The sequence below is a fragment of the Papilio machaon genome, chromosome 28, assembly GCF_912999745.1.
Source record: "Papilio machaon chromosome 28, ilPapMach1.1, whole genome shotgun sequence".
In the NCBI taxonomy this organism is placed as follows: Eukaryota; Metazoa; Arthropoda; class Insecta; order Lepidoptera; family Papilionidae; genus Papilio; species Papilio machaon.
In genome coordinates, this window is record NC_060013.1 from 2761838 (window position 1) to 2774881 (window position 13044).

General features: G+C 34.1%; 1 protein-coding gene across 2 annotated transcripts; it reads left to right on the forward strand.

Annotated features, from left to right (window-relative positions):
• The first annotated feature begins 448 nt into the window (after positions 1-448).
• LOC106711710 (stAR-related lipid transfer protein 7, mitochondrial) lies at positions 449-12620 on the forward strand. 2 transcript variants are annotated; one of them, XM_045684911.1, is made up of 9 exons: positions 449-901; positions 4617-4732; positions 5570-5691; positions 8328-8494; positions 8860-9156; positions 10034-10204; positions 10866-10955; positions 11216-11449; positions 12225-12620. In XM_045684911.1, exons 1-9 carry the CDS (start codon positions 644-646, stop codon positions 12300-12302), a joined length of 1533 nt encoding a protein of 510 aa, XP_045540867.1. In that variant the 5' UTR covers positions 449-643; the 3' UTR covers positions 12303-12620. The 2 variants fall into 2 exon arrangements, with proteins under 2 accessions (XP_045540867.1, XP_045540868.1); XM_045684912.1 differs by lacking the exon at positions 449-901 and having other exon boundaries at positions 4653-4728.
• Positions 12621-13044: the final 424 nt, after the last annotated feature.

Here is a 13044-nt window from a genome sequence, read left to right on the forward strand (position 1 = left end):
CCGATCGGGGAAATGAAAGAAAAAAAATTGAACAAATTATTGCTATACTCAAAAATTGTTGACAGTGTTAACAGCACTTCATTTTTACAATTTACTACAAAACAGAAGACCGTACTGAAATAAATCATTTAAGAATAATAAAAATCATAAATTCATTTTTATGTAAGTATATCAGAAACATGTCGATAATTCTTGTTTATAGAATTCGGTTGTTGTCTTTCGTCTCAGTTCCCATTTACAACTCAGCTTTTAACTCTTTTCATTTTTTCTATGTACATGTTCAAATAAATTACATTGCATATAATGCGATAAGCAAGGAATTAGTCAGTCGAATTCTGTGGAGTATTAAGTAACTTCTCATTTTCTTGTTATCTATATTCAACGAGATAATAATTAGTGATTACATAATTTTGGCATGACAACATTATTTATATCCAGCTGTCAAATATACATTGGGCAAGACGTCTTATCAATTTAAGAAAAAGAGGTTATAATTTCGCAATTACACAAAATCTAGGGTTTGCCGTAAATTTACACTAATAAAATATACAAACATAATGTAAAATGCATATATGTAGGACTTGAGATATCCAACACGTTTAAACCACTAAACGAATCTTACACTGGAAGATAACCAACCGGGATGTCTTCGTTTAGATCGATCTTATTTAAAGATATTGGTGTAAAAAGGCTTTGGAATGCATGGACTCGTGGATATAGATTCAGTTATGTGGTGCGGCGTTGCCGACGTGAACGTACAGTGCGGGAAGTGTTACATTGTTTTAGGCAGGCATTTTTCAAACCAAGCAGAACTCTTTTGATGTCTGTGACGGCGGCGTACAACAGTCGCAGTGAGGAGACAACGGACTGTAACATTGGAATTTCCGATCATGAACTGGAGGTATGGAGAATTCCATTTGACAAGGTCATTTATGTCATTACGTCTAAGTACATCATACATGTCTGTATGTTTATTCACATATATCACACACATATAATTTATTACTTAAATTATAACCTCACAACTTTTTCATAGTATAAGATGACAAACAAGTCTGCAGCTTCTTAATTTCATTAAAATAGTGAAGCAATTGTTGCTTATAGACATCTCCAACAAGTTATTGATGCATTGCCTACCTTAAATGATCAAAGGAGGTCCAGGAACTTGCCCATATATGTTTATTACCCTTTCCCATCCTATATCCTTATAAAGAAAGGACGGAAAAGGATTGAAATTAGACCACTGGCAAACAAAACTTTTGTGAGAGTTAAAACACTCATAATCTAAGCTTACTTAGGGGTAGCAGGAACATTAATGCTGAAATCAGCATTTAATTGAAAGGATATTTACTTTCTTATTGGTGTATACACAATAAAATTGAACTTGGATAAGCAAGTCATTGTTTAGTCCTAACATAACATCTAGGAGATTGGATTAGAGGGAAACCACTAATTAAAAATAATATTGCAGTCTGTTGGTTGCTTGCTTATCCATTTTCAACTGTAATCAGTTTAATAACTAAAAATTAAATGCTCAACTGTAATCCAGTGTAAATAATGATTAGTTTTGTTGACACAGTGCATAATAGTCCAAAATCTTGTATTATTCATGCATATATTTAGATGGATGGATGGATATTTGGCATATATATATCTATATACTAGCTTTTACCCGCGACTCCGTCCGCGCGGAATAAAAAATAGAAAATGGGGTAAAAATTATCCTATGTCCGTTTCCTGGTTCTAAGCTACCTGCCCACCAATTTTCAGTCAAATCGATTCAGGCGTTCTTGAGTTAAAAATAGTGTAACTAACACGACTTTCTTTTATATATATCTATATATATAAAAGAAAGTCGTGTTAGTTACACTTTTTAACTCAAGATCGGTCGAACTGATTTAACTGAAAATTAATGGGGAGGTATCTTAGAACTAGGAGACGGACATAGGAACATTTTTTACCTTGTGTGTATTTTCTTTATTCCGCGCGGACGAAGTCGCGGGTAAAAGCTAGTATATATATATATATATATATATATATATATATATATAGAGCATAGTCTGTAAAAACGAATAAGCTACTGTAGTATTCGTCCATGATATTTGGCTCGCCTACGTACCACCACGTGCTACGGGTCCAACCGTCTGACCCCGACCGCCCCCCTACCTCGGTAGGTAATACCTTTAGTACAGGTGTACTGGCTTGCACTTGTGACGTATACGCTCGAGACAAACGACACTCTGTTTACATACACTACAGCTACTAATTTAGTTTTTTTATTATGTGCAGACAGTCACCAGCGACATCTAGTAATATCTAGTAATATGATTGTATGAGTTAATAGAATCATTTGTACCTAAAAAACCGTATAATAATAATAATAAATACCCACAATGGTATTCTCGACCTCTTTTAAAACTTATGCGCGAAAAGTCAAGGATCCATAGGAAGTGGAAGCTTTACAAGAATTATTTAGATTTAGAAGAATTTAAGTTCTTACGCAAAAGGGTAAAGTCACTAGAATCAGAATGTTATCGCAATTACATCTCATTTGTAGAAGATAAAATAACCAATTCTCCTAAATATTTTTGGTCTTTTATAAAATCTAAATTCTCCCCTAACAACATTCCTGTACATATGACATATGACGACCGTAGTTCATCTGACCCCGAAGAAATATCCAATTTATTTAATGAATATTTTAATTCGGTTTTTGTAGCTAGCCGAGACGACAACATCCCAAACCTGACTGACGCCGGCGTTTCCTCTCCTTTGAATATCAACTCCATTAGCATATCTGATAACACGGTTCATAAGCTGTTGAAGACAGTTGATATCAATAAAGGTTCCGGTTACGATAATATCCATCCTATTTTAGTTTCTAAACTAGCAAAGGAATTAGCTACTCCTCTCGCTATTATTTTCAGGAAATCCCTCTCAGAGGGATGTTTTCCAAACACCTGGAAAATGGCCTTAATCACTCCAATACATAAAGGTGGGAACAAACAAATTGTCAAGCATTATAGACCAATTTCTAAACTTTGTATCTTCGCAAAGCTCTTTGAAAAAATTATCACTACTGAATTAACTACTCAATTCTGCAATCATATTTCAACGCAGCAGCATGGATTCTACCGTGGCCGTAGCGTTGACACTAATCTCGTGCTTTACACCAGCTTTATTGCCAAAGCCCTCGATGATGGCCACCAGGTGGATGCTGTGTATACTGACTTCTCTAAAGCATTTGATAAAATAAATCACTCAATACTATTACAAAAACTAAAGATGTTCGGTATACATGGAGACCTGCTAAGATGGATTGAGTCATATATAAGAAACCGAAGTCAAGCAGTAGTTATAAAAGGTTACCGTTCGAAATTTCTACCTGTTCCTTCTGGCATTCCTCAAGGCTCTCACCTTGGCCCTTTCCTTTTTACCCTTTACATAAATGATATTGGTTCATGTTTTAGCGATTCATCTCATTTACTTTATGCTGATGACACTAAAATTTTCAAAATTATCAAATCAGTAGAAGATTGCTACACATTACAAAACGATTTAGTAACTTTCAGCCAATACTGTAATTCAAATCAATTATTCCTTAACAGTGAAAAGTGTAATATAATCTCTTTCACACGCAAACGCAATCCTTTAACCTATGACTACTGTATTGGTAACAACATCATATCTCGTGTCAATTGTATCCGGGACTTAGGAGTCACGTTAGATTCTAAATTAACATATAATAGTCACATAGACTCTGTAGTTCCTATTGCTTATAAAAAACTAGGCTTAATCTTGCGTTTAGGAAAACCTTTTAAAAAATTGGAAACACTTAAAATTCTATATTGCTCATATGTCCGTAGCATTTTGGAGTTCGCTAGTGTGGTCTGGAATCCACAGTATGAAGTACACTCAGCTAGGATAGAAAAAATACAAAACATATTCCTAAGACATTTAAACTATAGATCTCGAATAATAACCGGATTGGAACTCAATAGCTACTCAAATATAAATCTAGAATCACTAAAAACTAGAAGAAATTATCTCGATTCAATGTTTCTTTACAAAATTATTAACAAATATATCGACTGTCCCCCTCTTCTTGAACAAATTTCCTTTAAAGTTCCAAATTTCAATACAAGATCCAGAGACACATTTCACATCACATTCTCTCGAACAAACCACTTCAGGTCCACCTTTTTTCTCCGCACCTGTAATTTCTATAATAAATTTCTCTCCGAGGTTGACATATTTTTACTTAAACTTGCGGTCTACAAATTTAAAGTACGTAATATTCTGAAAAGTGTTAAGATGTAAGCATAATTTTGATAACTTGTTATGTTAAAGTCTATGTCAATATTGTGTATTTTTTATTGCGTTGTTCATTGCATCTATGTTGTGTTTCTTTTATTGCGTTGCGCTGCGTCGCATGTTTTAGAATACTTAATACTGTAAGATTTGTCTTATGTTAGTTATATTAGTTTGTAATTAATTAATGGTACTTCTTAAGCCTTTTTGTGTATTATGTTATTTTATTTCTTCTCTGTATTATGGCTGTTCAGTACCTTAATAAAATAAAATAAAATAAAAAATTAATAATTTGTTTTTTACAGGTGTTACTAAGAGATGTGGACTCAGTTAAGGAATTGATAAAGTTGACTCTACAATGCAAGACATGTTATAAACGTGTTGTTATAGATAAGAAGCAAGCCGGCGTGCAGTACTGTGAGTACGTACTGATTTAATATATTACATATTTAAAACTGGCAAATTAGAGACATGTCACATGATTCATGCAGTGTTTTACTGTTTTTTTTTTGTTAGTTATCTGTTGCTAGTGACTCATCATGAACCTGCCCTTATCCCTATGGAGGGTCTGCACAGTATTACTCTTCCAAACATCTCTATCAGCCGTCAAATCTGAATTTACCCCCTTCTTATGCATATCCTCTTTCACACAATACATCCATACTTTCTTTGGTCTTCCTTTACCTTTATATCCATCTACATTCAATCTCATTACTTTTTTGTTTATGTGATCATCATCCCTCCTCATAACATGTCCAAACTACGCTAACCTTCTGCTACTCCCTTTCTTTATAACTGGCGCTACTTTCAAACTTCCTTTAATAAACTCTATCTGTTACTAATGCCTATTAAGAACATAAAATGATTAAAGCTCTAGCAACGTCTGTCTTCTGTGTATTTCACTGAGCGAGTCCCATTCGAGCACCCAACAAATATTGTTGTTGCGAGATCTACCACTGTTCGATTAACAGATTGGATTAGTTCTGTAGTTTTTAACATAATGTATACCTACAACCATACATTATATACTTACTCTTTTATATAGCGTAGGCACAATATTAATTTTCTAAGTATAGGTTATTTTCAATCTTTAACAGCTCAAGGTTGGTTGCGTAATGCGCATTCCATAAAGCCCCACTTCACCTATAATTGTGTTCTTTGTAGGGACTAGTACAATGTTACGAGCTGCCAAAATGTTTGAAAATTATAATAAACCTGAATCATAAAGATTCTTATCTACTTCCAACCCTGTTGACAGTTGTAAAGATGGCCATCCTGCAGAGGACTCATCAGACGGCTGGGTCCCATTCATGGAGGCGGAGGATGTCATCATCTGGCGCAAGGAGTACAAACCTGGACAGGGTCTTTATGCTTATAAAGGTAACAATTTAAACACTTGGAGGGTGTTATGCAAGAGTTATCGTTATTATTTAAAATGCCAATAGCCTAATGGTTAAGGGTATAGATAACCGTTTAACAAGGGTTAAGTGTTCAAATCCTACTACTTAACTATTTTTAACAAGAATTATTGATAAATTAATAAAATTGCAGTGTCTTTATGTAATATAGAAAAAAATCATGTTCACATGATGTATTGAGAACATAAAAAACTATTTTTTGAAATTCTTGTCTCACTGGATTTCTGTCCGCAAGTTTGTATTTGTTCCGGGTAATCTCTGGAACGGATGGACCGATTTTGACGGGACTTTGACGGGAAGGTAACTGTTGTACTCGGGAATGTTATAGGCAGAGCTGGGCATTAACTCGTTAATCCGTTAATCGTTAATTAACGAAGTTAACATTTTGCTTAACGGATTAACTTTTAAGTTAACTTCAAAAAGTGTTAACGCTTTTGTTAACTTGCGTTAAACTCAACTTCCGTTAAAAAAAGTCCGTTAATCGTTAAATTAGAAACTTGGAGACGTGCTGTAATTTTGTTTAAATTACGTGCCACGCCACACTCGTAAGTTCAACTATGTTGGGCGACTGTCGGCGACTCGAATGGTGAACGAACGAGTTGATAATTGATATATGTTAAGTTCGCGTGCAACTGTGATGCATCAGAGCATCCGAGAAAGACGTGGCCAACAGGACAAAATCAAAAGAAGGTTCGAAATAGTATATTTCATTATGAGTATATAAAAGCAAGAGTATGTAATAGCCCACATTCCGAACGCTCTTCGTCCCTGCAATACCCTCCCATTTTTTTTTTTGAGAAACTGTATTAAAACACTTTTTTACTCGTGCTTTTTCTTTAGCTTTTCCAAACTTGTGCGTTCTCTTTCACAACTGTAAAAATGATGTCTATTAAAAAGAAAAAACCAACCACGAAGTTTTTACAAAAAAAAAAAAATCATTGAAGTTTTTATGATTCATGCAAATATATCTTAAAAGAAGCTCCTAATTTGTTACAATATCAGATTTAATGATTTGATTCAATGAATTAGGTTAGGTTTCATTTTATTTCAAGTCATTAAATTTCATTTTCATTTCATATCAATAAAAATAATCTACCGAAGACTTGGTTGTTTGGGCATAGTTCCCTTTGCCTACCCAGAATGGGTGAAGAACTTTTACGGTTGGCGCCATTTTTCAAACATTTAAGTTGGTTGAGTTTATTGTGTTTTTATTATTCTATTTAATTGCTTAATTTTTAGCAACTGTATTAAAAAAAGTTGTTTAGTACACGTGCGGAACTGTCATTACAACTTGTTCCAACTGTCAACCCTCACCTTCGGCTGCGCCTCGGCTCGGGTAGACATTTGTCGGAACTCTTTGCAATGACAGGCTTTCCGCACTCGTAATGAAATATACTATAATGCATTCATACTTGTCTCTAATACTAATGTGTTATAGAATGTATAGTCAAATTACTATTTTAAACAAGTGTCGCCACAATAAGTGTGTAATTAGTATGTATAATTTTGGTATGGTTAACTGTTAACGATTAACTTTAACTTGCGTTAAATTTTCGAGAATTTAACGCTTTAACGATTAACGAAGTTAATTTTTTAATTAACGAATTAACGATTAACGAAGTTAACTTTTCGATTAACTGTGCCCACCTGTGGTTATAGGCTACTTTTTTTTTAAAATTCTGCGCTAACGAAGTCGCGAGCGGTCGCTAGTATTTTTTATACAATGTAATGCTTACAAAAATATGTTTCTTATCTTCGTGATAATGTTTAGATGAATAAGATATTTTCGTATTACGTGTAATTAACCTTTCTATACGAAAAAAAAACTGATTTTTTTTTTACAATAAATGTATGCTGTATATTTATTGCGTTCATCACATTGGATAGCTCTGGTTTAAAACAATGTATACTTCCGTGTTGCCATATCAGAATACGTAACTAGATACTATAAAAGTTTCCAAATGACCTTGTCTGCACGTTATCATAGTAATAGATCTTGCCTTCATTATGTTATACATCACTGAATTATGTCATAGTGATGGATGTTTTTTATATGATGTAATATAGGCAAGGTTATATATGTATCCAATTGATTTGGCACGTTTGGAGTATAAAAGCTCTTCTGTTCGACGTGCCAACTCACATTCCGGAATCTAGATCAGAGATTTTCTTTTTATTTTTCTATATTTCTTCAAATTTCAAATCCTTGATTTCATCCTCTACCATATATTCACGTCGAGTTGCCCGAGAATCTGGCAACGAGTGTCTTCTGTGTGTTCTTAGTATTGTAATGGTCAAACGTGATTTTATTTCGAGAAGTACGCCTGATGATTTTGTGCTAGACTTTAGTCTCCTTCCTACTCTTTTTTATAGGAATAGAATAAGTTACTTGGCAATAGCGTGGTCAGGGGGTGAGAGAGGAACAGTCGACTCTCTTCTAGAGAGTTGAAAATTATAAATTAGGTCATAAAAACTACTTGAATAAGACCATATAATTAAAAGTAGTAGCCACCTTCCTAGTCGTAGCCTATACTAGTAAGGAAAGGGTATGGGATGAGGAAATATCTTTTCTGTACATTTATTTTACCTGTCTTCCAGTATACGGTCGTTACCCCGAGGTGAGTGCGCGTGATTTCGCGGCTGTCCAATTGGACGGGGCGTACCGTCGCGCGTGGGACGGCGCGGTGGCCGCGCTGGCTGTAGTTCAGCGACATGCACTCGGCGTATCCGGACAAGCGGTGCTGCATTGGGAGGTGTTGTGGCCGGTGAGTGTACACTGACGAAACATGTCAAATTACAAGTCTCATTGCGGTTTAATACTTTATGTTTAGATGGATGGATGTAGAAAGTAGCTCCAGAATGGCTTAACGGATCTTGATGAAATTTTATATAGAACTTATTTTGGAAAAACACATAGGCAAACTTATTAGGTATTTTTTTTTAATTCCACACGAACGGAGTCTCAGGCGACAGCTAGTCTTACTGATATTATAAATGCGAATGTTTAGATGGATGGATGGATGTTTGTTTGAAGGTATCTCCGAACATAGCCTTGAAGAACACATAGTCTACTTATTAAGTTTTTTTTAATTCCATTAGTAATACATATTAAACTAAGATTAATTTTCAGAGATTATTCGCTAATCGAGACTACGTGTACATAAGGCGACACAAAGAATACGATGCATTCAACGAACGTCTCACACCAATCAATGAACCTGTAGTCGCCGACTGTAATGACACACAAGAGGAAACGAGACGGAAAGATGTGGACAATACGAGTGAGGGAGAAATAGTAAATAATAAAGTGTACGTTATTGTCTCCAAGTCTTGTGAACATCCGGATGTACCAGAAACGAGACACGCTATCAGGGTTATGGAATATTGGAGTCATATGGTGGTTAAAACTATACAAGGTGCGGATAAGGTAAGGAAAAATACTATTTGTTAATAAAAAAAAAACTCAACTGACTTTATGACACTATGGGGGATAAAACCAATTGAATGAGACCTCAATTGTTAAAATCAGTATAGTCGTTTAGTTTACAGGAACGTTATTTTTATGATAGGTGACATAATTAAGAAAAATAAAGAAAATTTGATCCGATGGACTAAAACTGTTGTGTTAATCCTAAGAGCTCAATGTTTGTGAGGTAAATGCAACAGTTTTAGTCATCGTTTCGTCTTTATTTCAATAAAGACTGCGAGATGATTGTGTTTTATATAAGTTTGTCGTCAAATCGGTAGTTGATTTGCTAAATTTCATTTTGTATTACTATGCTTTATAGAGTCTGGTCTATGAAATACAAGTTTTAGAGTATAAATACGAATGTTTGGATGGATGGATGTTTGTTTGAGGTTATCTCTAGAACTGCTAAAAAGACTTTCAGAGATTTGCCATGGATTTAAAACATAACCATTACAATTTTTTTTATTTAATTCCGCGTGGACGGACGACAGCTATCTTACTATTATAATGCGAATGTTTGGATGGATGGATGGATGTTTGTTTGAAGGTATCTCAAGAACGGCTGAACAGATCTTGATGAAATTTGGCAGTAGAACATAGTCTGGAAAAACACATAGTTTACTTATTACGTTTTTTTAATCCCTTGCAAACGGAGTCGCGGGCGACAGTTATTATGTAATAATATTTTGTTCGATAGAGGGTTGAAGAGAGATTTTTTCCGTAATCCCCTGACGTGGTTTAGGTCAGTGACTTAAGTCATTTTGACTTAGTACTTCGGTTGAAGTGAGTTAGCGGGAACAAAGTTGAGGGTTACAGTGGTACTGTTGGTATACAGCCTGGTATGGAGTTTGTGCTGACGTACTATGACGAGCCGGCGCGGGGGGGGATGCCGGTGGGGGTGGCCGCGTGGGCGACTGGCCGCGCCGCACCCGGGTACCTCGCGCGTATGCGCCGCGCAGCCAACCACTACCACGCGTGGGCAGCCAACACGCCACCGCATCAACAGGTTATCTTACTAATATTATAAATGAGAATGTTTAGATGTTTCAAGGTATTTCTAGGATGGCTGCATCTTGATGAAATTTGTCACAGATGTAGAACATAGTCTGAAAGAACATATCGACGCTGGAAAGCATAAACGCTGTAACCCTTGAAATCGCGAATATGTTTTTCACACGTTAATAATTTCAACCATTATCAAAGGATAATGATTTTATTATAGGTTAGCACAAACTACACAACATTGCTAAATACCGCATGCTTGTAGACGTATCAGCTCACGAGTTATCATTTTTTGGCTCTCCTGTAAAGTTCATACTTTCGGGGTTACAGCGTTTACGCTTTCCAGCGTCGATATAGGCTACTTATTAAGTTTTTTAATTACGCGCGAAAGGAGTCGCGTGTGACAGCTAGTGTGTAAAAAAATCTTTTTTTAATTACAGTCGAACCCGGATAAGCGAGAGTCCGATTTAGATATATACCGAGATGTTTCTCTCGCTTATAGAAACCTGAAAATGACTCTCTTATACAGGTTTTTCGCTTATTTCAAATTGGATTGTATTTTGATATTTGCATATTATACGAAATAGAAAAAAAATTATGGTCATATTTAAAATTAATAAATTAGTTTATTCAAAATTAAACTTGATAAAATTTGTGATATAAAGGAGATGCCGGACTTCACACCTTTCGATCCTGAGCTGGTAGATGAGCAGCAGAAGAACACGAGCACACAGATCAGTGAACAAGATATGGAGGTGAACTATATAACTAATTATTACATAATAGTTGCACTAAACAATAATTTTGATTGATCTTCGATCTTACACAATATATTTGTCACTTGTAAATCGTGTCTGGTTACAATTAGTCAAATCGTAAACTCGGGTAAATTGTAGGATTTTTTTCACAATGTGATAGTTTAGACTAATTACAAAAGATTTAATGGTAATATATTTAAGTATATATATTTAAGTTTAGTAAAATTAATAAAATATAAAAAAAAGATAATTTCCAGTCATCAAAAGAGGGTCCTGAGATGGAAAATAATGATAACACAAGAGATGAAAGTACACAGACAGAAGAATTACATGAAAATGGTGTAGAAATTAAAGAAATAGTTAAAGAGAAATGCATAGAACAAGTTGTAAATAACAAAGAAATAAAGAAAGAAGTAGAAGAGAAGAAAGTAGATGAAAAAATGAGCAATGTATTAAATGTTGAAGCGCCTGATCAAAAAGATACGGCAAAGGTACGTAAATTTATTAATATAATAAAAATCGCTTAATATGACATTCGTCATAACTAAATCGGTTATAGCGACCTAAATTAACAATCATATCTGAATTCACTATCTTATATATGTATATCCTTTTCTGTCTTCCTTTTCCCCTTTCTACATCTTCGTACAAGAAAAGGATGGGAAAGGGTAGTGGATTTGATGGAGGAGGGGACATATAGGAAGGGAAAATCTAGATGTGCGTCCCCTTCCTCCGTCAATTGAAGGTAGAAAATGCATCTACAAATTCGGATATCTATGGATAGTAGTCACTTCGCTGTTTTGGCGAATTCCGATATCCGTTTGCCTGTTTGTCTTTTTATTTTAATGGAAGGACGATGTCGTTTTTATTGATTTTGTTTATTTTGACTAAACTAAAAAACTATTAAACTAATTTTAAAAATTGTTTCATCAATAGAAAACTGTTCACTGTATCAGCGAATGAAGACATTTAAAAATAAGTAAATATAGTTTTTTTTTGAGGATTTTACAGTAAAATTAAATATTTAAATTGCAATTAAGTATTTTTATTTTATAATTTAGTACTTTGAAATGATTTTAATTTAAAATAATTTGTACTTTGAGTTTAATTTTTTTGTAAGTATTTATTTTAAATTTTAAAAGTAAAATTTAATATTTATTTATAAATAGAGTACTTTGAGAATTTGAAAGTAAAATTAAGTATTTATTTTTAAATGAGTATATATTTTATATTTGAAATAAATATTGAATATTTCTCTATTTTCAGGAGACAATAGAGATTGAGGGAGAAGAGAATAATGGTAGTTGGTGGAGATATCTCTACCCATTTTATTATTTCGTATAGTGATGTTAATATTTGTTAGTTATGAATGTGTAGACCGACAGAGTTATCTGACCCGGTGGGAATATATGTCACAAGATTCTTGTCATACTGTAGCCGTCTTGTCATATTATTTTTGTGTCATTTCATGTAGGGTTTAAATCTTTTTTTGTCAATTAACCACGATGCCATCATCTCTCACCGGGTCAAATAAGTTTGTTGAACTAAATAGTTTTTTTTTTATATAAGTGACAGTATATAAGTGAAAGGTCTTTTCCGTGTTATGCCAGGTTTAATTTATTCCAGTGCAGAGATCGAAATGCGCTGGATTACAACCACTGTATTGCATTGTTTGGGTTCCAGTTGGTTTATAATTCCAGTTGTAATACAGCGTATGCGGTCGCTGGACTGGAATGTATGTAAACGAGGCGTTTTGTGTTCATTAAATAGGTGTCGAAATTTTGTTATATATTTGGGTATTTGTTGAAAATATTACGAAATGTTTGAGGTAAAATTTAGTATGAAATTTTATTATATGAGATTCTTGTATTATAAAGGTTTTTTAGTGTTTGTTGTTTTTGCCCGACTAATAGTCGGGTAAGTTCGCGTATTTGTTTTATTCATTATGACATAAAATAAGCATCTAGATCAATTTTAGTCTGAGATGTCATTCAACTATTGAAATGTCTTACGAGTTTTAGTAAATTAAATTTTACAAGATATATGGCCAGTTATATTATAAACTGACGGTGTTAACAAACGGTTA